The sequence below is a fragment of the Temnothorax nylanderi genome, unplaced genomic scaffold, assembly GCF_030848795.1.
Source record: "Temnothorax nylanderi isolate EJ_2023f unplaced genomic scaffold, tnyl_v1.0 TNYL_tig0089_pilon, whole genome shotgun sequence".
NCBI lineage: Eukaryota > Metazoa > Arthropoda > Insecta > Hymenoptera > Formicidae > Temnothorax > Temnothorax nylanderi.
The window spans coordinates 267,243-294,095 of NW_027249151.1; the positions used below are offsets into that span (position 1 = coordinate 267,243).

At 35.3% G+C, this 26,853-nt stretch overlaps 2 protein-coding genes across 7 annotated transcripts in view; one reads left to right on the forward strand and one right to left on the reverse strand.

The window, feature by feature from the left end:
* LOC139774876 (insulin-degrading enzyme-like) overlaps positions 1 to 5,759 on the reverse strand; it is a 19,933-nt gene extending 14,174 nt beyond the window's left edge. The window contains exon 1 of the mRNA XM_071710398.1: positions 5,522 to 5,759. The gene's annotated coding sequence lies outside the window, so the exon portion shown is untranslated. The remainder of the gene's footprint in view (positions 1 to 5,521) is intronic.
* Sky (GTPase-activating protein skywalker) overlaps positions 1 to 26,740 on the forward strand; it is a 27,270-nt gene extending 530 nt beyond the window's left edge. Inside the window, exons 1-12 of one of the 6 annotated variants that reach the window (XM_071710402.1) lie at positions 647 to 1,359; positions 11,274 to 11,743; positions 12,062 to 12,250; positions 13,085 to 13,209; positions 13,707 to 13,853; positions 14,695 to 14,829; positions 15,233 to 15,451; positions 16,789 to 16,818; positions 19,719 to 19,805; positions 21,826 to 21,984; positions 22,413 to 22,642; positions 22,874 to 26,740. In XM_071710402.1, the coding sequence (XP_071566503.1) occupies positions 11,377 to 11,743; positions 12,062 to 12,250; positions 13,085 to 13,209; positions 13,707 to 13,853; positions 14,695 to 14,829; positions 15,233 to 15,451; positions 16,789 to 16,818; positions 19,719 to 19,805; positions 21,826 to 21,984; positions 22,413 to 22,642; positions 22,874 to 23,015 (1,830 nt within the window). In that variant the 5' untranslated portion in view covers positions 647 to 1,359; positions 11,274 to 11,376 and the 3' untranslated portion in view covers positions 23,016 to 26,740. Of the gene's footprint in view, positions 1 to 646; positions 1,360 to 3,696; positions 3,836 to 11,273; positions 11,744 to 12,061; positions 12,251 to 13,084; positions 13,210 to 13,706; positions 13,854 to 14,694; positions 14,830 to 15,232; positions 15,452 to 16,788; positions 16,819 to 19,718; positions 19,806 to 21,825; positions 21,985 to 22,412; positions 22,643 to 22,873 lie in introns of those variants that run through there. The other 5 variants (XM_071710403.1, XM_071710404.1, XM_071710405.1 and 2 more) reach the window with 5 other exon arrangements.
* Positions 26,741 to 26,853: the final 113 nt, after the last annotated feature.

Sequence of the window (26,853 nt, forward strand, 5' to 3'; positions counted from 1 at the left end):
ACTGTCCACAATATGATGACAGATTGGCAGCGAATTTGCTCAGATATCGCATCAACAGATCCGATATCATCTGTGTCCGCATTAAATTGTGTTTTACTAGCAGAACCTAACGATATAATCTGACGGCAGCTCATCGATAAAAACCGAACAGAATCTGTCATTTCGTAAACGTTTAAAATGGAATACATCATTTAAATTGATAATGAAACAACAGATTCTGCTCTGCAGTCAATCTGCCATCATATTCTTTAACAGATTCTGTTACATTTCTATTGGCATTCTGTCGACAAAATTTGCAACTTTCAAAATCTGTTCTCGACAGATACATATCATATTCAGATTTCATACAGCTCAAAATATGTAGGGCAATCAATATTTTTTATAAAAATAAAAACGTGTTAATATATATTTATAATCTTTTTCCCTTTTAAAATCTTGTTCCCTTTTTTGTCTGACGTAACGTCGGATCGTGTAGCGCACGCATACACTCCTACATACATCGATGCTTTAACTTCAACGACTACGTATAATATTCGCATTACGGATTTGACGCACGCAGTTCGCCGTTTATCTATCGATCACTTCGTGACGCGCGTTAGTACAGCCGCGCGCCGCGAGGCGCGGCCGGCGGCGCGGCCGCCGCCGTCGGCGCGCAGTGGCCCTTGTACGCGCGTGATGCGCGGACGTATGCGTCGCGATTGTGCGCGAAAGAAAGAAAGAGAGAAAGAGAGAGAGAGAGAGACCGAGCTGCGTCGTCGGTCGTTGGTTTCCGCGACGGCGGTAGTACATACACGCGCGAGACGATTCGCGATCTCGAGAGGGTACCCCGGAGAGGGATCGTCGGGCACAAACGTTAAAGCGCGCATCGAGGATCAGTGATCAGTAGCGCAAAGTAAACACCGACGTACAGATGCGCGCGCGCGCGCGCGAGCGATCGAGCAGAGGCAATTGTCGGTAGCGTACAAAGCCCAGCATCTCGCGGTCAAGTTGTGGTCGGTGTTGGTGCCCCGCGACGTCGACGATCGAACCGCCCCGACAGGCGTAGTGAAAGTGTGAAACTGTTACGTACGCGCGCGAGGCGGGCGGGCGGACGGACGACGCGCGCGGACCCCGCCGTCGCAGGGTGTATCGCGCGAAGTGAGAAACGTGCCGTGCGATATCGCGTGGACGACGTTCGGAGCGGTTCTCGGAGCGACGACGACGACGGGCGACGTTGACAAGCGGCATCGGCTCGTTGGCGGGCGCGCACCGCTGGCTGATCCGTGACGCGCCGGCGGCTCGTCTGCCACCGTTCCCTAGCTTGTATGCCACTCTTCGAGGATTGGAGCTCCCTGCTGGCGTTTCGTCGTGCTTGTCGAGGTAGGCCCGGCGGCGGCGGCGGCTTCGCCGAGTTATATCGCTGCGCGTACATATGTACCCAGACCGGCGGTAAGTTATCGTCGGCGGGGTACCGATTATACGCCGCGCGCCGGAGCGTCGTTTAACGCATTACCGCGAATTGTACGGCTGTGGGGCCATCCGCTCGCCTCTCTCGGCCGTGATTCTCTGCACTTCTCGCGTTTCAAGTGCAACACACGCGTAATTCGTAGGGTGTTCCGGAGATGCTCCGGAGAGCGAGTCGCGGAAAGGGCGCGATCGTTGCTGAGGCAACGACGAATCTCGTATCGTAATCGGGTTAGGTGGATACGATATAGAGAGAAAGATCGGTTGGACGTTCGCCCCCGGGTTCGATCGCCCCTGGAGATCCATTCGTCTCGGCTTGCACTTTTCATACTTCGGGATCGCTTCGACAGCGATTAATGACGCAACGATCCTGCCAAGTGCGTTACGTGGGTTCGTGAAAATCAGTCAACTTTATCAGGCAAAGCGATCTAAACTTCCTTCGGAGCCAGAAATGTTATTAAAGCGACGGTACAGGAGATATATATTGTCTTCTCAACTACACTTTCTACACTGGTGACCTTTTTTCTGTGAAGTACGCGTGTACATGGCGTCAGAATGATTGAGATGATTTTGTAATAAATATCGGAGTATACGTTTCAGGTCCATGAAGATTCTCTTTTCTTTCAACCTCTTTGGGGACAATTAGAGATCGAATACATCCGTTGGATATTGAATTTCACTGTAAGAAAAAATGTCTCAACTCTGTTTTTCGAAAACCATGTACTCGTTTCATCTTTATATCGTTTGTATTAGTTGTGTTACTCGTACGTTTTGGTTGCATCATCTTGCTCTTCCTATAAGGGAGCACATTTGTCCTTTGTTACACCTTTTGATCTTGTGACTTTTCTCTTTATAAGAAGGTGACTGTTACATTTATTTTATTTCGAGCAAGAGTACGCACGTGCTCGGGTTTGCTTGTTTCAACTGCACTTTTTGTTTATTTTCAGCATTTAAATGAGTATACAGGATATGCAGGGTGATCGCTCCCTTTTTTGAAAAATTGAAGAGGATATACTATAATAATAATAATAATAATAGACAAGGGGTGGCCTATGCACTGCAGCCCAGGAAGCTTATTGTGCTTTATAGTAAGAGAATATCCTATATACATATACGAACAAAACTAAATTTAGCTAGGAACAAATATAACTAAATATAACGTAAATCCGACTAGACGTACATATATTAACAGAACTTAAATTTAACTCAAACGATTCTGTTATGATGACCATTTTCTCTCCTTTACAGTAGAATATTATAGAATCATTTGGACCCCGAGCTGCCCCGCTATCCTGGAACTCGACCCTTAATCCTCAAGCTTTTATCCTAACGAAACGTGCGTGAAACGAAAATGTCATCGCTCGCTCTCCGTCTCTCGTTGTCTCGTTCTCTCGCTCCACGCACAGCCACGCGGTCACGTGGCAAACGCGTAGGAGCGGGGGAGCGAGACGCAAGAGGAGACTTCCACTTGACAGGGGAACAGCTGTTCCAGAATGAAGGGGGATTCGAGATAGAGGGGTTCTACGATACGCCCGAAATACTGCAAATTACATTGGAAATTAGGACGCTATAATTCCGTTTGAATTTAAAACACCGACATCAAATGAGTGTTAATTGGCACCGACGATGGTTTCGCACGCGCGTATCCGAAAGATCGTACGATCGGCTTCAATATAGTTGACAGGTTTGTTTTTCTTTCGACAGTAATCTCTGACAATGAGACGCACGCGAGATATCCAATAGGAGAATTTGCTTCGTAGCGATATCAGTTCTTCGTTATAGCTGAACCTTTTGCGTCTCGCAGATCTTCTTCATTTTCTCTCCAATGTTTAATTATATATTTATTTTTTAAGAGCGGAAGGTATAATTGTAGCGCAGCTACAGAGAACAGGCCTCGTTTCAACGTCGAAAGAGTGCCGCGCGCAACATATACATATAGAGGCACGACGGAAACTGCATTCCCCGCCTTGAAATCACGTGACGAAGATTACCAGTGTTTCTTTCGGAGATCAGGAGATTTGATATGAAAACATTTATTTCACGTATACGATGACTTCCCGCACGGTGGTCGAGTCAATGTCGTTAAATCACGATGATTACGGCATTGGGGTCTTTATTGCTCGGAAGTAGGCAGTTTTCGTTTCAGGGACTTTCGTTTATAGGTACAACGAGAGATGAGGAGAGGAACGATAGGGCTGTTGCTGCAACGTTGACGAGTCGTTTCACGCTCTTGACGCTTTGGTAATAGCCATTTAGCACTTTCATACGCCGGATGTAAAAGAAATCACGCGTCACAATTTCCGCGGATGAATTCTTTCACCTTTACGTACCCCATTCGTCGAATGGATGCGAGATAGACGGATAAAAGTGCATATCGCATTAACGGAGACACGTGAGTCATTAAATATCTGTCAGATTTTCTTCTAACAGGAAAAAAATTCGTATGAAGGAAACCAAACGTGGAATTTCAATAGCAAAATATTTAGCTTGCAATTAAACGTTACAGTGGATAAGTTGTGATTTGGGAACAAAACGCTAGAATTGAAAATTCTGACTTTTATTCGTGGAACAAAGAATTTCTAAATCTATATCTATATCGATATGCCGACTATTTGCTGTGCTTTAAGATCAGATATAAACGATATTTATATTGCTTCCAACAGGACAACGTGATTCTATACACACCGTTAGAAAAACGAGAAGATGATTGTCGCGCATGTGAAACATTGTCAATAAATTTGTTTCGGCACCATAATCACCAGTCATTAATCCAACTATGGATTCAGCAAACTTACGTTTGCTCGGACTCCTCGACCAACCTTGCATCTTATCGCAAGGTAAAAAATGTCATTGAACGTTTTGCGCTGTCTCCCTAACAACCCGCGCCAAAGAAATGGGAATTTTATTCCGTCATTGGTGTTCGGATTGCGTGAAGCTGCGTTACTTTGCGGATTAATCGGCCGATTTCGCATTAATCGCAACCGGGCAGTCTCGTGTACAACAATGTGTGTTAATGACTATCCAGTGCGACCGCGTTCGCAAGGACACCTCGACGGCTCGCCGGGTCTTGCCGTTCTTCGCGAGCGATAAGCTATTGAACTATGCAAATCACCTACGTAAACGAAGTTTTCTTGGCCGCTGCGGGGAAATTGTTCGCTGAGAGTGCAAGCGCACCGGACACGATTAATGTACGTGGTCGTACGCGTAACAAGGTGGATTATTGGTAACCGAGAAGGGATCTGTTCTATACATCATATATTGATCATGATGTATACACGATTTAAATTCTCCGCAATTTTCTTTTTAAATTCTTTAGCGATACGAGGAACTTCGAAGTATATACACACGGAGTACAAATGTCACGGACTTGCACGCATATTTGACATATTCGGGACATGTGCTTCCCGTCTTCGCGTGTTCGCGTACGGCGATGCTTGATTGTTCGTAAAAACTTATTTTTTTTCCAATTATTGTTTATTATATCAATGTTGTTATCCGTCGAACATAGATATGTATAAAATTACAAAATATGAGCCTTCAGCTGCTTCGAGGCGTTTAAACTGTTGGTTTAAATATAGCCGACAATCATGATGCGCGAACGTTTAGGTAGGAAGCACGCGAGTATGCCCCGATATGCGTGTAACTTTATGCGTTAATGTGTTCATGACATTATTCGTATCCATGAATTCTAACATCGGAATATACATTCTGAATTCTGAGCAACTTCGACCAAGCTCCGATTAACTTAATCGGCGAATAATTTACCAAGTGATACCTGTACTATTTTGTTAGCATAGAATTTGTTTGTTGTTGCTCAACACATAGAAGGAAGATTATAAATCAGGAGCAGCGAAAATTATATAGCCAGAAATTTTGCTGTGAGCAATTTTGCTGGTTCAAATTAATCGCTAATTAGATTAATTGGAGTTTGATCGAGATCACCCTTGCAAGATTTCGCGTGCAGCTCATTTTCTAACAAAATATTAAATTTTTAGGTCTTCTTCCCGACTTCTCCAATTCAACGTGAACTCAATAATGAATATTATTAATCTTGTCGAGTTAAGTGAGAATTGCGTACGGCACACTTCGTTAGTCGAGCCGGTGCTAGCGTTGCCGCGCTCGTTGAATTATTCAGCGTGCACAAATCCACGAGAAGTAAGAATGATGATGATACTCGCGGAATTGTCGGTGCCAAGGTCGAACGCCAAGACGTGCCCCGCGCGCGCCGTTTGGCACTTGCGAAATTTCTCAGCGGCCGAATCCCGACGACCGCTTGGATTTCGCGCACTGAAATTACACGGCGTTGCGTAATCGCCGCGCGCGACCCGCCGCCGCGCCGTTGCGTTGCACGCCACTGCTCGTTGTTTATTGCTCGCGCTCTTCGCCCGGCGCGCTCTTCCACGATGTTACAGTCGCGACTCGCGCGAGACACCGCCTAGAGGCCCCACCGCCTTTTATCTCTAGAATTTTTACCAGTTATTTATAGAGAACGTTAAATCGCGATGACCTTGATCTTGGGACGCATTGTGTGGAATGGAATTCTGAGTCAGCTGCATCTTAAATTAAGCCCCGGTCATTTCTGGTTTCTGGAAACGTGTCACTTTGAGATGACGCAATTTTTCACCTGACGGTCAAGACTCACGTGGGACGGACTCACGTGGGCAAACATATTGCTTTCCGTATTTCCCACGCGAAGTTTTGTATACAGGGAAAACATAGAATGCTGAGTAACTGGGTCAGGCTTTTAAACTTTGTTTTATATACGAAGTAAAGGGCGGCGTGTGTGGATCTTGCTACAGTACTTCGAAATGATTTATAAATATCTCAGCAACTAAAGGCAATTTTCACCTAATGCAAAGTGTATCTAGTTCAAAATTTCAAAATATCCGTACGATATACTTGAGAATCAAAAGGCCTGTTCGTTTTAACTGAACTTCTTGCACGGTTTATCTCTTCCTCTCTTTCTTTTCATGTTGGAGAGAAAAGGTAAACCGTGCAAGAAGTTTAGCTAAAACGAACAGGCCTAATGCCATTGTTAAAATGTAAGCTCTATAATAAATGATTAACTGTACGTTTAGATTATTTTTTATTATTTCCTTTTTACATTTTGAATATTGTATTTGCTGTGACATACAGGTACATGGAAAACATAGAATGCTGAGTAACTGGGTCAGGTTTTTAAACTTTGTTTTATATACGAAGTACATATAGGGCGACGCTCGGGGCGACGTGTGTGGATCTTGTTACAGTAGTTCGAAATGATTTACAAATATCTCAGCAACTAAAGGCGATTTCCACCTAATGCAAAGTGTATCTAACTCAAAATTCCAAACTATCCGACATACTTGAAGATCAAAGCCATCGTGTTAAAATGTAAGCTCTGTAAATGATTAACTGTACGTTTAGAATATATTTTATTATTCTTTTTTTATATTTTGAATACTTATATTGTAGAGAAGGACCTCGCGAAATAATTGTGATTTGTATTTTCTTTTTTTTTTTAGAAAGTAGAAATTTATTTGGATAATTTATAATGCACCTCGTATATATACAACAATACAAACGGATGGTACAAGGAAAAGGAACGTCGACCGTTTCTAACATTTATCCATTTCTTCTCCGAAGTTTGCGTTATACTGTTTGCAAACACAGTCTTTATATTGTCCACTTTACTTCACTTTTCCTCTTACGTTGCTCTCTTCCAGTGCTTTGCACTTTTCGTGCACGCGCAGAATGACAAATGTCGCACGCACAATCAGTTGTAGAGCGATTGGAAGTGACGAAATGACGGGATGCAAATCATCCGTTTTATCATTTCTCCGAGAAGCGTTTTAAGGTCTCGCGTGTTTTTCCCTGCAAAATTTGGACGAGTAATGTAAGCACCGCGAGGGAAACGCGCAACGAATAGGCACTCCGTTTCACTTTGCGTATTCGACAATTCAATGCGTGCGCGTTTTCCCTCTGCCTCCACCTTTGACGCGATGTATTTATACTATCAAGTGGTTCGGAGCGCTCGGGACTTGCAATAATATTTATCTACGGCAGCAACTGCAAGCCCGCGCATTCTATATATACGGGATGTCCTAAAATCGCTACTCTCCTTCGACCACAGGTTATTTAACAACCACATTGGTTTTAGAGAGGATTTAACGTGATTTACTATACTCAGCATCTTTATCTTGGCCTAACACTTGTACAGTTTTTAAATAGAACGAGAGAAATATAGGATATAGAAGAAACATCCTCTTAATCTGAGTAAATAACAAGAAATAGCAGAAATAATAGAAAGGACAGTAAAAGAGAGAACCTGAATACAATTGCGCTAATATAAATAATAATAATAAGAAGAAGCAAGTACTTTGATATCTGCTCGATATCTAACGTTTCACGCATGTGCGCTACGCATATAAACAAAACATTTAGCTTCTGTGCATTTGCGCGAGCAAAGATTAATACCTGAAATATCTTCAACCTATATCACCAAATCTTGCCCTCGCGTCACATTCTAGTATTGTTTTTTGAAATAATTGAGAAAAGACCGCAAGATTTAATCCGTAAAGTCTCTTTGTAGGCACAGCGTGCGTACGTGTGTACACTGTGTACTCTCACACGTACGCACATAGTAGCACATAGTGTGTTGATGAGCACTGAACGTATGTTACTGGCCGAGAGATAACGCTTTTTATTAATAACCGTTAAGCACACCGAGATTATAGCAGCAGATGCTTTCGCATCTGGCCGAGCTGTTTTATTATTAGCGACAGCTTTTCCTCGCGTTAATTATATGTCATATTATGTGTTCATCGTTTCAGACCGTTCGCGTGTCTGATGACAGGTCAATGCCTGAGGCTTTTTTTTGTACGAGTAAGAAGACGCATTTTTTCCGCACGAACCTCGTAATTTTATTTTGCGACTGTCAAATCAAATAATACGCGGTGTAAGGCATTTAGGCACAATGATATAATTTTCTTTTAATGAATCACGCCTTACAAGGCGACTTTAATTAAACTCCGATAATTAACTTGATAATTAATTCAACCGGCAGAATTATGTAAAAATTTCTAAATATATAATTCATCGTTTCTGATCCAATCTTTTCTTTTCAATATGTCAAACAGAAAGCTAGTAATTCCATTTATGTTAACAAAACAGTACAAATATTACTTGATATAATCGGTGAATAACTAATACAGTAGGCCTGTTCTTTTTAGCTGAACTTCTTGCACGGTTCATCTTTTCTTTTTTTTCTCTCCAACGTAAAAAGAAAAGAGGAAAGATGGACCGTGCAAGAAGTTCAGTTAAAAAGAACAGGCCTTATGTATTATTTTGGTAAACGTTAATAGAATTATTTTTTAAATAACTTTTTTTACAACGTTGATAAAATTATTATTTTATGTTGTACAATATATGGGGAAAAAGATTATAGAGACAGCGAGGTTGTATAGTTAAAAATTTAGCTTTGATCAATTCTGCCGGTTGAATTAATCGCCGATCGAGTTTGGTCAAAGACGTCTTTTGTGAATTTTCGTCGGTTAGGATGTTTATGTTCTGCTTCTACACAACTCTACATTTAGCGTGTAATGCGGAGTAGTGCAGGTAGCACCAAAATCGCTATAAATATTCCTGCATCGTGACTCAGAATTACTCTCCGACGGTTCGACAGCTGTATGTACGTGTTTGACATGTACGGAGTTAAATAGAAGACTACAAATTGAATCTCACACATACCGTACGCCTGCACATTAAATTAATTGATCAAAAATATAAATGTTGTCAATTTTTTCAACGAACAGTTACGACGAGGCCGGTGATTATGAAAGTAGCTTAAATCATATACTATTCGTCGTTTTGAGATATCTCAACTTTTACGTTTGTGTGTATTAAAAACAATATTGTGTCATTACATAAAAAAAAAACACTCCTCTTGACAGTGTAAATTTTTCTGTGATTGTAAAATTTTACGAGTAAGTTTGTAAAGAAATAAATATAGTTTCTGAGCTTAAATAAACGTTTTCAAGATTAACGATAAATCTTAAAAATGACTTGTGATCCAAAAAATATTGAATTTTATTTAAAGAATAGTGAAAAACCAACATCCATTTGCATTTTATGATTACAATATGTGTACTTGATTTTCGTCAACATTCTAATTTTTTCTTCTTCGATAATAGGAGTTTTTCAATTTCTGGTATTTTGAGAACTTTAAAATACTCATAAAAAATTGGCGGGATATAGGTACGGTAACAAATTCATCACATCTTTATATATTTTCTTGGTCTGATCCTCGCAAATAATAGAAATAATTGAATTTATACAAGTTTACCAGAGAGCAAGTAACTTAGATCGCTATCCGAAATAAACGTAAATTGATCCTGTTTAACGTCACAACACCAACATTATTAACACGGTTCAATTCTCGCAAAAATTTAATAATTAATTTCATAAAATGTAATATTACATACGATTGATATTATTATTATATTTTATTACGTTATATGAAATCAACGCGAAGCATATGTCCCAAACATGTCTCGATATACGTGCGGATTCGTGTGTCAAGGCACTCATGACCCCGTGTGTGCCACTTGTGGCATGCGAGGGTCCGAATCACTCGTGCGGTAAAGAGAAAAAAAAGATAAAAAAAGGAGGGAGCACGTGGTTGTGCCGTATATGCACGTTCGCGCTTGTTTACCTTACAATTGATTTCGGTCGCGCGACGGGTTACCCGAACGAACGAGCGATGACGACGCTCCAAGAGGGAAGGGTGTTATTGCAACGCGATAGCGAGACAGATGTGCACAGTAAGCGCTAAAACATTATCTTGGAGCTCGCGCGAGTTTACGAGATTCGAGCGACGCGCGACGGCGCAATCACGTGCGTTACTCGGCTGTGTTTAATCGTGTCGCGGAGCCTAGGGAGGAAAGAGTTGAACCGTAAACATTTGCCAGTTGAATCCATTCTGAAATAAAATTGTGTCCGGTATCCTTTGATACCTGAGAATGACTTCGATTATGTTCCGGTTAACTTAATCCGGCGATTAAATCAATCGGTGAGCAGAATTAATTGCTCACAGTAAAATTTCCGACTGTATAATTCGCCGCCCCTAATCTAATCTTTCTCTTCGTGTGCTAAATAACAAAAAAATTAATTCTGCCCGCGTGAACCAAATGATACAGGCATTATTCGACAAGTTAGTCGCTAATTAAGATAATCAAAGTTGCCCCGAGGGACGTATCTATACCGCAGTCTGCGAACATGAATTTTAGATGAAATAAAGCAAAGTCAGGATAATAATTAGGGCAGTTTATTATGAGAAGGGAACATGAGAAAATTTAATTGTTTATTACTACTTGCAATATAGGCTAAAATAAAGTAATTTGATAATGTTTGAAGTATAATTTTACTCCTGCATAAATGCAAAGAAATGGGATGTTTTTTGTCTCTGATAATTTAATATTTTCTTTCTTCAGTCAGGCTTGTTTTAAATTGATTATACGAAAATAATGACATTTTTATCCTACGCACGTATTATCTACATGAATATAAAATTTAAATGACAAATTTGGAGTAGTAGAAAAACAGCAAAAGTAGAAGTAATAAATAAAAAAGCATAGACTGAAGAATATTGCATGTTACTATATGCAAGTAAATAAGTAAAAGTATTTTTGTCTCTCTATAATGAGATATTATCAAATTGCCTTTATCTTATCTCGCTAATTGTAAGGTAAATTTACTAATAATACTCTAAAATCCTATATCTGTTTATCTATGTACTCCAAAAGTCTTCGAACTCGTCCACTTATACGGTACAATCCTCTTCGTTCTTTCAGATGAAAATTGAAACGTCCCAAGACATGACGTAGACAGCGGCAGGTGCGTGAAAAATCGCCGGGGCGGCCGCCATGAAGAATCTCGTGCCGTAGTTGTTAAGCGATGTTAGTGACTGCCTCCCCGATGGACAATTCGCCGAACACGCTGTCGGTGGTCGAGGAGGAGGCGACGAACGTCACCGACATCGACGACGCGTTCCCGCCGCATGTCGACACCAGCAACATTGTCATCCAGCCGGAGTCGCCCACCAGCAAGAAGCAGGCGCTAAAGACTTTCGCTGAGGTGAACACGTTGCTGCAGGCCGGCAGAAAGCGGGAGGCGAAGCTGATCATACGGGAGAACGCCTGGCCACTTAACAACGGCATCAGGGCGCAGCTCTGGCCGGCGCTCTGCGATCAGCACGCGCACGGCAAGAACATGCTCGACGGATTCTACTGGGACATGGTGAACCAGGTCTTTGGAACGACTGGTTAGTAAATACATTTTAGCGCCCCACGAATCTTTAACCTATATCTTCACTGGACTTTTGTCAGCGCATTTATACCGAACACAAAAGGATCATAGAACGGAATCTGAGAGCGGCGCAATTGCGAGATTAAGCTTATTTCATTGTACATTTATAACGCTCTCAACTATAAAAACAGCTTTGAATTCGAATTTGTAATCATTGAAGACGCGATCGAAGAAAGATAAAGACCCAAGTGATAACTTTGTTTCTCTCGGTACAATCCAATAAGAAAGTTATCTTCATTACATCCATGTAAGGTTTGAATTATTTTGTTTACAGAATTACCTGAAAAATCAATCATGCTTCCGCCATTCGTCGATAGTACGCATTGCTTGTCTTACAATTTGACGAGAAAAGGCAGAAACGTGGCGGACAGAATTGTATCTGTACTGGGATATGCCTGTCCTGACATCACATACAGCCCATCCCTTTATCCGTTAACTGCACTTCTCTTGCATTTTGTGCCAGGTAAATTAATACTAATTTAATTAATATTAATAAAATCAATAATAACTTAATAATAGATCGATACATTACAAGAATTATTTTTCGCTTTACTTAACCCGGAGACGGTCACGTCATTTTTTTTGCATAAACGATCACCTAGGATGAGTTTTACACCCCTATTAAAAGTTATTGTCCTATAATTTATTAGTATTTGAGGACAGTATATATACATAGATTTATTCAATATTTTCTGAAAAAAGTAAGGAAAACCAAAAAAGTTTAAAAAACGTTTAAAATTACTATGATATGAGCTTTATTTTTTCAACACTGAGGTGTAAAAATTACCCCAGGTGACCGTTCCTGGGTTAAATAAAATATTTCGGTTTTATGGTCAAAATATCGACTCCAAATTAGCCATGATCGCACTTTAAAGAAAATGTACTTGATAAGACAATTTACGTTAAATCTACACAATTCGTTTTAACAGTTAACGGTTGCAAAAATAGTACAAATTTACTAAGGCTTACATTCAATTTAATTTTTCAATCTTTATTTGTTTGAAAAATAAATCTTGGACGGAAAAATGTTATCCTATATGTTTTATTTATTCCAATAATGGGTAGAAATATTATTAGTTATTAATATTGATTATGAACAGTTTGTGAATAGTGTTTATAACTTATAATATTTCTATTTCTACTTAACAATTATTCGCCAATTAGATTTGCGAATTACAGTTTTGTATATCTTTTAATTCACTGTGTTAAAGTCTTAAAATAAGCCAATTTATGGTAAGGATCTTGTTTACTTCCAATGAACCGCTACTTATGTTATTTTGGGAATGTTATTTTTCAGAGGAGGAATGTTACCACTGTATGGCTACTTTGGTAGCTGCCAAAGAGAAAATGTTCATCACGCAAACCAAACTCCTTTATGAAGTTACGTGGAAAACGGTAGAACAAATAACTAAGAAACACGTCGTAAGTAGCAACAAGTTCCTAAAATTTAGACCTTAGATAATTATATTTGTTCCCAATTGAGTAGTTTATTTTTCCTTTTTTTTAAATTGTTTTAAATTTATTTAAATTTTAAATATAAAATAAAAGGATAAAAGTGAATATTATCTGTTTAAAAGTTTATTATTTGGACATGGTACTCTGTCATATAAAAGTAATCATGGTGATCCTAGAATAAACCTCAAAAATCTTGTTGCTATCATAATAAGAAAACGGCTCATAATATTACGCAAGATATTTTTCACTTCCTCAATGTCTTATCTCATGATAGAATAAACTTCTTTATCTATGTATCTATCTTTCGTTCAATTGATATTATTCTAGATTGATAAACATTCACTGAAATGGTATAAAAGAGATTTAAACTTTAAGATATAAAATTATTTTGCAAAAATTTACAAGCAGTAGACTAGCGACATATGTACATGTAATATATGTTTTTCCAATTTCACGATTTTAAGAAATCAGCTGCTGTACATTTAGCGAGGCATTGCTCCGGCTCAAGAGCAGAAAGAATCTACATGGATTGGATCTGGTGGATTCTTCAACTTCTTCCATTTCAACATCTAGTCAGGGTTATGGACTGTTTTCTTCATGAAGGCATTAAGGTAAGTTTATATGTTTTAAATCTGATCGCTGATTTTATAGTAGCTTTTATAAGAGGTTGTATTCAACTTTGCGAGATGTACGGTGTCTACTTATAATTAAAAATTCGAATCTCATATTAAGCGATTCGCATAGTTTGAATATAATTGATTCAAATCGTTTGAGCGATATACAGTATTTAAAAGTTTGACTCTTTAAGTAGTTTTGATATCAAAAGGTCAAATGAAAATAATATTTATTGCAAACAAAAACGATCAAAGATATACAGAGATAGAACCGGTATGCCATATATTTTGTTACAGTATACATTAAATTACGAATTAAGAAATGTATATTTTTCTTACGATAGACAATTGTTCGAACTGCTCGAATATAAATACCTAATTTATGTACCCTAAATGCTTATATAAAGATCCAAACAATTTCAATTCCGAGAATGAAATTTGAACTGTTAAATCACCTGACTATTGCAAATTCCGAGTTCAAACTGGTTTAAACCGTCCGCCAACCGGAAAATTTCGAACTTTAGTTCTTGCTATGCATTCAAGGAATCAGTCGGCGGCACGTGAAAGCGTCCATCTACCGTACATATGAGAGTGCGAGAAAAATTGGCGTTTACCCAACCAACAGATAAAGATCAACCGCACGTTATGTGTACTGTGCAATGCACTTATATTCTAGGAATAGGACAAATGTTAAATTTGACGTTTGACTCAGTGCCAGCGGGAAGTTGTTTTGCGAGCATTTTTAAGCATTAACTATATCGTGCATAAAATTGTTCTTTAATTATCAATAAATTACTTTAATAATTTATTGAATTATTATTAATTTTTTTGCTTTCAGGTCTTTTATCGGGTTGCTATGGCTATAGTTTTATTATTTTATAAGCACTCTTCGCCGCAGAATTCCGAATGGATGAATGAGATTTCAAAGAATGGGATAGATGCTGCTCTATCAAAGTTCTGCAGACAAATGCCAGTGAGTAACAAAATCTAAAATAGATTGTGTGTAGCAGAATAATTGTAGGCTATTATAAAAATAAAAAGGATTTTGTCTTAAACGATATAATCTATTATATGACAAGTAATAAATTTTGAGAGACGCAAGAAAATTAATATATATTAATTAGCAAAAGAAAGATTAAACATTACGTTTGTATTTTGAATAAAAAAGTATTTTAAATATGTAATACAATAAAAATCATTTAAATGTACATATCTAAATATCTAAATATATATGTAATATATATATGTTGTCCAGAAGTACATTTATAATAAATTTTAAGCTGAATTATTATATATGTTTTGCTTAATACTTTATAATCTTACAAGGCTTTAATTCTAAGGAATGCTGCTAAAAATGATAATTCATCAATTTTCAGGTGACACCCGCTAAATTTCTGCGCACCGCTTTTGGGATACGCGGACTCAGCTCAGCATACATATCACGAGTATTTCTGCGTACGGAAATGTCTCTTAAAAGCAAGAGCGTCCTAACAGGGTCCCGATCCTTGGCTAGGTCACGCTCGACTGACAATCTACCCACCAGCCAGTCCCAAGTCAACATTCAAATGATGTCACACACACTCACAATACGAGAAGTATGTTGTTCATCTATTTCTTCCTTTTTCTTAACTCAAAAAATTCCGCATTTGTTTGAATCTTTCAATAAAAATTTGCTGATTATTAATGTAGCTAGCTATCGATCACAATAAAACTTAAGAATTTTGAACATCTTACAGTTTAACGATTACAACTTGACAAATATTTATAAATTAAAAAATAAAATTATAGTTTGATGAATTATAGGCAGGGTGATTAATATAATTATCTCACAATTTTTAATGGAATAAACATATATTGAAATTAAATAATAAATTCAAATCAAACGTATTAAACGTAAATCGTTTTCTGCAGAAATATTGATTCTGTCAGAAACAGAGTTCTTTTATGAGTACATCTGTATACATAATCGTAATTTTAATTGACAAAATTTTTACAGGTACAAATATGAAGTATTTATAGTTTTACTGGTATGCAACATTTTGTTGTTTCAGCATACGTAACTATCTCCTTTTATTTCCTAAAACAAAGGAGACAATTTAAACTATTAAATAATTAAATATAAACTTTACTTGTTGTATGCCTAACTTCTGTAACTTATGGAATGAAAGAGGATGCTTATGCTGGGGGATATCTCTTGTATAATTTCTGTTTGTAATGAGAATTGAAACCGATATAATTTCGTTGAGTTCGATTTTCGATGTTACAGGTATGCGAGAAAAGACCTTATGCCGATTATCGCGTTTCGTTAACTCACGGATAAACGTAAGGATCATTATTGCATGCCTACGATGTCCAAATCTTAACTCGATGAAATTTCAGAATGCTCAGTAAATCGTGATACAACCAGGAAGAAGACAATTTTTCGTGGAAAAAAACGATTAAACGATATTCGATAATTACATTATATTTTTTATTTTAGTTACATGTTAAAAAAAAGAAATAGGTTGAATATGAGAGAAAGATTTAATAGTGTTGATTTCTCGAAATGATGAAATCAGCAACCGCGAATATAATGATATGGTTCTGGCATTGAAAATTCGATAGCTCTTTAATTGTGATTTTATTTGTTAATTGTTACAAAAGATTCCCATGTTCCACATGTGTATATAAGTATCAATGTATGCAAAGTCAAATAGATGTATTTTTATATTCAAAGCGATCTCTCTTGATAAATCTGAAAGATTTATTTACATGTTCTTTTAACTATTTCTTTTTTTTACGAGAAATTGCTCTCTCAAGTTGGTTATATTGCAATTTACTGAATATCTTGTATACTTGGTTTCAATCTCCGCTTTGTACAGCCCAGCGTGTTAAAGTAGTTATAGGGTTCGGTAAACCTTTGAATCTCTCAATGGATTCCATTTGTTTTCAGAAAGAATGTGAAGACACGTACAAAGACAGGGTATCGTATAATTATCTTTTTGGGAAATGTGTTGTCAGTTTCATGTGCTCTGCCCACCTTTACTTCCTCCCCTTTATACTCAGATATCATTTATATTACATTCATACTCTACACGCACTCACTCATCGCCATACATTTGTCGTGCCAGCTTTGTTGCTGTTATTTATCCATCCGCAATGACTCCTTTAATACATCTTCCACTATTCAACGCGGCAGTAACCAATACTCTCGTCAGCAATGTCTACTGCAACGCATAATGTGAAATTCTCGCTGGCTTTTTCAGTGTGGCTCCGCGTGTATCAGTGCGGATTGCAATCACGAATAATCTATAACAGCTCACAAGATCAGCGTTAAAAAAAAGAAAGTAATCCCGGAACTTTTATAATCAAAAGATTGAATAAATTGATTAGAATTTTTTAGACGTAACTGTCTTATTTGTCCGTCGCGTTATTCTTTCTTCTTCCTTCTCTTAACAGGACCTTAAGACTCTCGTAGTCTTTTTTTTGCAGCCGTGTTAGATTATGAGTCAGAAATAAAAACCGTATAAATCTTTTTCTTGTGTGCTATACATCGAGATAAATCAATTTCTTCGCATGCCACCATCCCGTGTTCGATAGCATAAATTATTAAAATGAACCAGAGAAACTACGTTTAATTGTATTAATAAATGAGAGAGTGTGTCAAACATTTATACGCGTCCTACACTTTCACCGAGAATGTATTTTATAATAATAGATTAAAACTTGTCTACTCTTTGGCTCATTTTATAAATCTATTCTATCAAACATGACTAGAGGTGCGAAAAAGGTTAATATGTTTCGATATACAAGAAAAAATTATAAATTTTTTTCATTTCTAACATTATAATTCAATATGGCTGTACGGGATCAGAAACCTTAAAAAAGGAAAACGAACTAATTCCTTCGAAGCTTTAGTTTGCAATTTAGGTATGGTAGTCTCTTGACAAAGTCACGGATTTATTGTATTTTTAATACATTATAATTGAGAAAATTGGGAACTAAGTGAAAGTATAATACAAACATGAAAGTATAATACAAGTTACAAGTATATAAAAAAACGGAATCTTCAATTATCAAACTATTAAATGATTTTCATCAAGCTTCGCTTGGCGAACGTTTAGTATTAGTCTCATTCCTTTCAGTGTTATCTGTTATAAACTCATAACCCCGTTTTCTGGAATGTGACTCTATAGTAGATATTGATTTAGGTATACCAACTTTTAGAAGTTGCTTTCCTTAGATATAACTTTATTCACATTCATCATATTTGTTGTTCGAAAACATCTAACAATAAGTTGCGTTCTATATGTTTTTCTGTATTTTCAAATGTATGCTACAGGAATTTGTAATTCTACCAGTACACAACAACAAAAAACAGATATCAAAATCACATTTTTCAGTTAATCCTTAAAAGGCTTTTACTTTCATTAGGATTCAACATAAAGCTTGAGGACATTATTAAGAATATAAAGCTTAATTTTCAAGATACATAATATAAAAAATTGTGGAATAAATTATAATTTTTTTCAAATTATATATCTCTATCTTCTCTTTTTATATTTTTAGAAAATTGTCTTAAACTTACTACATGGTAAAAAAATAATCCGGTCATTCTGCCTCTGTCCTAATATAATCGAGGGCATCTCTTCACATTGGAAATCAATATTGCCGTCTATTTTATCTGCTAACATCTTAAAGAGGCCTGTAACATTTCGGAATATTTGAAGCAAATATGGTTACGATGTAATAACAATGTGCGGATATTAAACAGTTAAACATTTGAAATATATTGCAGTTTATTTTTATTGTTGTACATAATATAGTAACCAGATACTTAATAACCTTAATATAAGATTTTAATATAAGGTAGGCTTTATATTGAATTATATGAAGTAAGAAATTTAAAATAATACACTGAATATCTTTACATTGAATATCTTTATAAATACAAATTTGATTTTAATTTTTTATAAATATTTCAGTATTCGAACTTATTACAAATGTTAAATCGAATAATGAAATCTTTTACAACTATTTTATATATAATTATATATATGTATAATATATTTAATATTTATATCATATTCGCGAATAATTTATATTATAACGAATATATATTGGGAATCTGTATTCGTTATTCGCTAATATCGTCACCAGGTAATGAAATAAAGTGATTAGAAGAGGAAGATATAAACGAGCAGGTTACAGAGGGAAAAGTATTGAACGTAGGGACTTTCATTGCAGACTTTGAGATATAATATTCTGCTCTGTTAGACAATCACAAGTTTCTTAGCATTGTCAAAAGATCCTGCATTCAAATTGTATGCTTTAAAAATTCGTATCAACCGCGAAAAAATGGTCATTGTAACAATTGATCAAAGTTTATTGATTAATTATTTACTAATCCATGGATCGGAAGAACAGTCTTCGGCACATTTCATAAATGTAAATTCTATCGAATACAAGTTGTAGCATGCAAAGAAACCTGATTTATTTCGATGTATAGTGCAAGAAAAACATTTACGTGATTTTTCTCTTCTGATGTCGTAATGCTGATGTCATAATGTTGATTTTAGTGAAAGATTAGGGATCTTACACCATTCTAAAACGTCCCAAGATGGTAAATATGAAATTCTGTGCGGCTATTCGTATCAAGTATAAACGTAGTAGTATTTATACCCCATATTCTTTTGTGTAACTTTACGTTACAAAAAAAAAGTATCCAATCTCCTTGGAACGTTTGTGCAGTGGGCAAATGCCAAGTTCGCATTGGTACCATTAGTGCCCAGCACTGTACATCGATGTAACTGACGTGTTTGTGCTGTCTTGTGTTGTGCTGCCTTCACTGGAATGACGGATTAAATGGTACCGGGTGTGTAGGGCGCACACAGTCCTGGACCACGCGCCCTATCAATGGGCGTTTATCCCATACAAAGTATATGCTCCCAGATCCTAGACATGCCTGATGTAAGTACTCACGGCCGTCCTTTCATTCGACTGAGTTAAGATTCAAAAGCTCCGTCATTAGTCGTAGGTCTTTATTCTGTGGCATGTCTATATTGTCGTCGTTGATGTACATGCAATCGCCTAAAGGTATGTGCAGTAGGATCTGATGATTTATTTTCGTTGTATAATGGCAGGATCTAAAGCAATAAATAAAATACGAGAATAATCTTTCAACATTAACATTTATTTACAATGAGTTGGGTACAAATAACATCTTATAAATGACCACCTCTATCTAACAGCTCCTATAGTATATTTTCAAAAAAAATTTTTTCATTACTCTTCAATAAATATATTGACTTTGATTCTTTAATTTAATTCTTGAATTTGCTGCCGTGAATGAGGCTTAATAAAGATGTTTAAAATAAGACCTCTCAAAATATTCTTCAACTGAAAAATAAATAACATATAGCAGCAAATACAAGAATTAAATCAAAATCAAAATGTATTAAATAATACAGTAAAGAAAAATTTTCACGAAAGACTGCTAGGAATTGTTAAATATAAATTGCTTTACAAGGTGTTATTTTAGAACTTAATACAAATTAAACTCATAAATAAATAACAATAATAAAAGATTTTTTTATTATTTTATTTTATTTATTGCTTTAAATCTTGTCATTCCTTTACAACAAGCTCGAAAATATCGCCAGATTCCATTGCCGGATCCTCTACACATGCAGAATGTTTCAAAGTAAGATCGAAGTATTTTGTTGTATGATTATAGAGGGATTATGTAATCCTTATAGTTATTTTGAGATAGGGTGAATATATGATCGGAGAAGGTTTGCGCTAAGAAATCTCGAAATCTACGTGTTGAGGTACCGTTCGAAATGGGAATGGATTCAGTTGTGAATAAATAAAACAGATGATATTTGAAATTGAATGTCTTCGTTAAAAGTTTCCTTGTATTGGAGGAAGAAAGAGTGAAAGAGGAAAATTAGAAAAAAAGTACAGAACATGCAGCCGAAAAAGAATACATTTATCATCGCTAGCGCAAAAATCCATGTTGACGTCTCGATAACATTCATTTGTATTTTTATCTCTAACCGATTGATGCTATCCTGACTGTTGCATGACGAATGATATATTGCACTGATTTTTGCAAAAGATACGGATGTTTATTTTCGCCAGCGTTGTTCCTCCGTGTTTTGTTAATATCTCACATAAACGAGATAAAAACACATTTTGTCGTTAGAATTGATGTTTTTTTACATAAGAAAATGTTTGCGATATTATAAATAGAAAATGTTTAATTATTTTTTGTCCTATATTTTTTTATATAGATGTACGTATATGTGTATATGTGAATGTAGATGATTATGAGAGAGTACTTCTTGATGTTAGAATAATTACGAGTTAGCACATTGCTATTACGTTAATTAATGTACGCATAAGAAAATAACGATACATATTAAATTGTTCTAGTAAAAGCAAGAGTTAAATTCTTTTTGTAATGTAGTTGATGATTCAGAAATATCTGTTATATTCAATTAGATTACACATATATTTATATCTTTCTTTAATACTATTATCTAGAAAACAAAGGATTGCTAATAAGAAAATTTCGACATTTTTTTGCTTTATTATGGAAAAACACAGTAAATGTAAAAGAGAATGGTAAAATGTTGAAAGACAAGGAAAAATAAGATTTTCGCAAAAAAAATGTTTTTAATTTAATAAAGATAATTTTTTATGTTTTTCACTGATTACTCATTGGAGAAATGCATCAAACAAACGGTAAATTTTTGTCACCAAGAATGTATAAAAATCTCAATCTTTATTAACATATCAGTTATTGTGTTTTTCCATAAATATTTGATATAATCAATTTAATTTATCAGTAAAGCGCATGTTTTATCGTGATTTAGTTGCTCTTAAATTATTAGTGAGCCATTAGAAGCTAATGTTTGTACAATTGTACAACTATAAAAACCATCTTTTACGTCTAATTAATTATTTTAATTTGTTTATTTACCAGTTATTTACCCTATGGTCATGGCTACCGATGAGGATCACGATGTACCAGCCTATCTTGTTGTACACGACCGAAGAACATGGATGTTCCTTGACAACGTTCTATGTCCGAGTTGAGCAACATGAACCGACCCTTCTGATGATAAAAACCTGTAATAATGAGGTGAATATCATTAATAAATATTTATCTTTTTGATGCATTAACAAATGATATTTAATGATATTATTTTACACGTAAATGTGCTACGTTTTTTTGCATGATTTCGAAAGTTCCGTTATTCACATTTTTCATTAGCACGCATTAAAAAAATTATACAAAATAATTTCTATAACATATTGAGTCTGTTTTCTATTGCTGAACTGGCTGCACTAGTTCAGAGTTTATCTTTTTTACTCCACATTGAAAGGAAAGAGATAAACTCTGAACTAGTGCAGCCAGTTCAGCAATAGAAAATAGATTCATATAATATCGATAAGCTGATCCGAAAGCTATTGATTCGGTTTTTTAATACAATTTAGATATTTAAGGTGTCGAGAATTTACATGTTTAATTTTTTTACTTTATTTGATAATTTTTACGGCGCTTTTCAGGTATTTGGAGCTTACTGTTCTACTAGATGGTGCGAGCGTAATTTAAAGGACGATAAGGGTCAAAGACAAGCATACTTTGGTACCGGTGAGACATTCCTGTTCAGTTTGTATCCTGAACGAGCCAAGTATCCTTGGATAGGCATGGATTCATCGCACAATGACTCACGAGTACATCATTCAGCCGAGCTGTTTATGGCTGCTGATTCGAAGATGATAACTATCGGTGGCGGGTAAGTTTTGATGTAAATTAGTGCTGATAAATTGCTTAAAAATTGCGCAAAAACTGGCAAAAAGTGAAGAATATGGAAAGAGAAAGCTTTGATATCTTTTTGTTTCGGATCAAATAGTAACATATTTTATGCGGAATGATTTACATTAATTATAAACTACAGTGTAACACTATGTAGTGACTCGGGAAACGCAGTAATACAGTAATTTATTGATTTACCATTTAACTTTAGGGACGGTCAGGCGATCTGGATGGACGAGAATATAAGATTCGGTAAGACGGATCGGTGTTCGACCTTTAACAATCCACCCCTCTGTGCTAGTGGTGACTTCGAGATCAGAGTGTTGGAGGTGTATGGCTTCTCTGGTGCCTGAAGAGGGGAAAAACAGCGGTGTATTAGTTTGTTTTATTCCCTACTGCCATTTAGCGACTCTCTTTTCTACATATACGTACTAAACACTGTGTTATATGTCATAAATGTGTCTCCGCATATCATTCTCTTTAGCAAAACTATGCGAAGAACAATGTGAGATTTGGCCAAACATTATAAGAGAACGAAAATATTCTATTTGGTTGTATATAGAAATATTTTGCATTTTCTTATATATGTATTCAATTTCTGAAAGTTATTTGACATTTTTCCACATCGAATTTAGATCTTATCAGATCTGGATTAGTAATATTTATCCTGTTGTACAACTGAAAAGAAAAATAATGCTATTTATAAAAGAGAAAATATTAAGATTACATAATGTAAGTTGGGCAGAACAGATAATAAGTAAAACAATGTAATTTTTATTGTTAATTAAGTAATCTATAAATGAATCGGTTCAAAAATTCTACATATTAACAATAAATATGCTTATTTTACAGGCAATTATCTCATCTTACAGTGTGCAATCAAATCAAATATTTTTGTCCTTTTAAATTGAACAAATTTCACAAAGTACAATGCGTCAAGGTACACTCTACAAAGTAACAACTGTTTACAATTATTGCCAGCTGTGCATCTATCGATTATTGGTGGCAATAATTGATGAGCAAGAAATCATCGATTCACATATGACTTAAAAATACATTATAATGATGACTTTTCGGAGCAATTATGCGTAAATGATATAACGTCAAGTATTGTTAGTAATAAATGGTCAACAGTAATGACTTATAGATTCATAAGACGGCTGTGTTTTATGAGTCTATAGGTATACTTACATCATAAGACAATTAAAGCTATGTTTCAAAACGGGTAGCTTGTTATAACGATTATTGTCTGCAATTTATTGCAAAGTGTTGCAGGTAGTTTTGGATACTTGTTAGTCCATATGCAAATACAAAGATATATTTATATTAATAAAATATCTCCCTTCTGAACATACCTTGCATATCGAGAGAGAGATGTATCCGTGATTGCCTAGATAGTAGTAGTAGTATTGCTTATGAATTTATTGAGACGAAAAAAGAAAGACTAGACCTTTTGGCGTTTTCTCTGCCGCTTGAGATTATTCTTTTTTGTCGTCTCTTTCACTTATTGTTAGCATGCAATGATCATTCTCTTCATTTTGCATGTATATGTTTAGACGACTTGATGGCGAGTGACTCCTGAATCAAGTTCGACATTAAGCGGCTTAAATAAATTTCGATTGTGCAATATCGAAATTTGTTCTATTTCATGCTTTTTCACTTTTCTAATCATGCCGATATTTTAGAATTAAAATGCTAATTCTATTGCTTAAAATATTAGAGAAAGATTAGATAGAGGTGGAATCAATTTTTATTTTCATTTTTGTCATCAATAACAGGTTGTTTAATTTCTTCCATTTCAAAATAGAGTGACATTACTTATTCTTATTGCGAGTCACTGATACTCTGCTCTAAAAATTATTCATAGTGCTCACACGTTGCACACAATACTTGTTAAAAGATTTTTCTTTCATTTTTGTCGATCTGCAATCTTATTCTAGAGTTTACCCGTCATCGAGATACGAAACGGAACGAAAAACGAAATACATATTAATCTTTAAAATTTAGCCACGTCGTTATTGCAAACTGAGCTTCGACAATAAGCTATGTTGAAGGCCATATAGTCGCGATGCGAAATTTCGCGATTTTCGTATGTACATATATAAAGAGCACGCTGATTCGTTTAAGCGAATACTTAATATTCATTGAACTAGGAATTATTGTTATATGTATATATAACAGTGTATGTGTTTTATTTATATATGTGTATATGTACATGTGTGTGTATATATATATAAAATACATACTGTGTGTATATGCGCCTGTGTATATACGTATATAAGTATACATATATAAATGTGCATGTGTGTACCGTCTCGCAGATCGTTTCGCTGCGCTTGTCGTTAATTTCGTTATTGATGTTCGTGTAAACACACATCTATTATAACGATTATTTATCTCTTACTGTTGTTATCTGTAGCTTTACGAAGTTGTTAGAAGCGAAAGAATCCAAATTTTGTTCATAAAAATTATACGAACAAAACATACACACCACACACACGCTGAGCTGCGCGTACATGTATATGTAGATTGTATACAGGATGGACCATAAGTATGTTAAATTTGCGTTAAGAATTATACGGAATGAAGTGAAGAAGCTGAAAAAACACGAGAGATAACTCTTTATTTATGTGAGAACCGAAAAATGTTTGTATGTTAACCGGGAATGTTTATTAGTTCTTTAACATTCAATATAATATTATAATATATTGCAGGAAAAGTGCGATATTTTGTGAAATAAATTTTTCAGCTCAACGCTAGATTGACTTTACGTTTAGTGTAAATAAAACAAAAATTTGTATGTAGGATTGTTGAGTATAATCTGAAGGTCTAAGAATGTATAATTATTTAAGTAATCAACAATCCGATGATCTCTAATTACAGAATTATAAATTCGTAATATGTGTTAATTTTGAATTCAAATTAATCAGGAGATAATGCTTTACGAGTTATTTATATTTGCAAAATTGTACATTTATGTTACAATTATTAATTCTTGATATATATATTAGTTTTCATTAAATTTTCTTTAAAAAATTTGCATTAAAAGTATTAACCCTTAACTCGAAAAATTACTATTGCATTCTTGACTTATATTTTTCATCAAGAGAATATAAGAGTACATGCAATTAACGTTTGAATAACGTGCGTAATTTTGTAACTGCTCAATGTTTGCACAAAATTATGTATATTTATAATAATTGTATAATTAGTATATAATCTTGCCAAAACCATCTTTCCAAAAACATTCTAATTATGGAATTATTAGAAGTGGTAATGCCATACGAGGATACAAAAATATTAAATATGAATTCGATTTATAAAATCAAGGTATTATAAATCAAACTCAAGCTATCGATCAAGCTACGACCTACTTAGAACTTGATCCGTTCACTCGTTATTGAGATCTCAAAATCTCGGGTACTTGCAACTCGTGCGTTCGCGTAAAAGAGTCACGGCGGTCTTACGCTGCGCGTGTACTTGGCGTGAGACACTACCGTGTCTCTTGATAAGAGATAGTGTATCCATTCGAAAATATACCTTATAAAATAATTTATGTTGTATCAAATATATTTTGCATTTTGTGTAAAAATATTTTTTATATTGACATATAAAAAATATATTCGCTTTTTATATAGAAAGAGGAAATAATATATGTCCCATATAAAAAATATTATTTATGTAGTAAAATTCAGCAGATATTTTTCATTATATAATATTAAATTTGATTATATATATAGATATACAATACATATATATAAGAAATATATTTTCTTATACAACATCTATTATTGTTCTACATATCTAATACCTACATTTTTGAAAGGCCGTTGTGCCAAGTGCGTTACTTTGTTACTGTCAATTTTTAATTTATTACAACAGATAAACATACATGTGCAACATTAAAGGAGCAATCAATTTGCCGTAAAAGTTTAGGTGAAAAAATCCTAGGGCAATCGGGTTAAGGGTTAATCGAAAAATATCTTGACAAGTTCGCTATCACACACACCCTACATGTATGACGATGAGAATTTTATGTAACAAATTCCTTTGTATATAATAAAATACATGTATTATATTACAATCGAATTATTTAAAGTGCAACGTGATTTCTTTTACTTTCTGGAAGCAAAACGTAGCGAACATATTAAGAAAAGATGATCAATTATAATAGAAAAACAAAAAAACAGA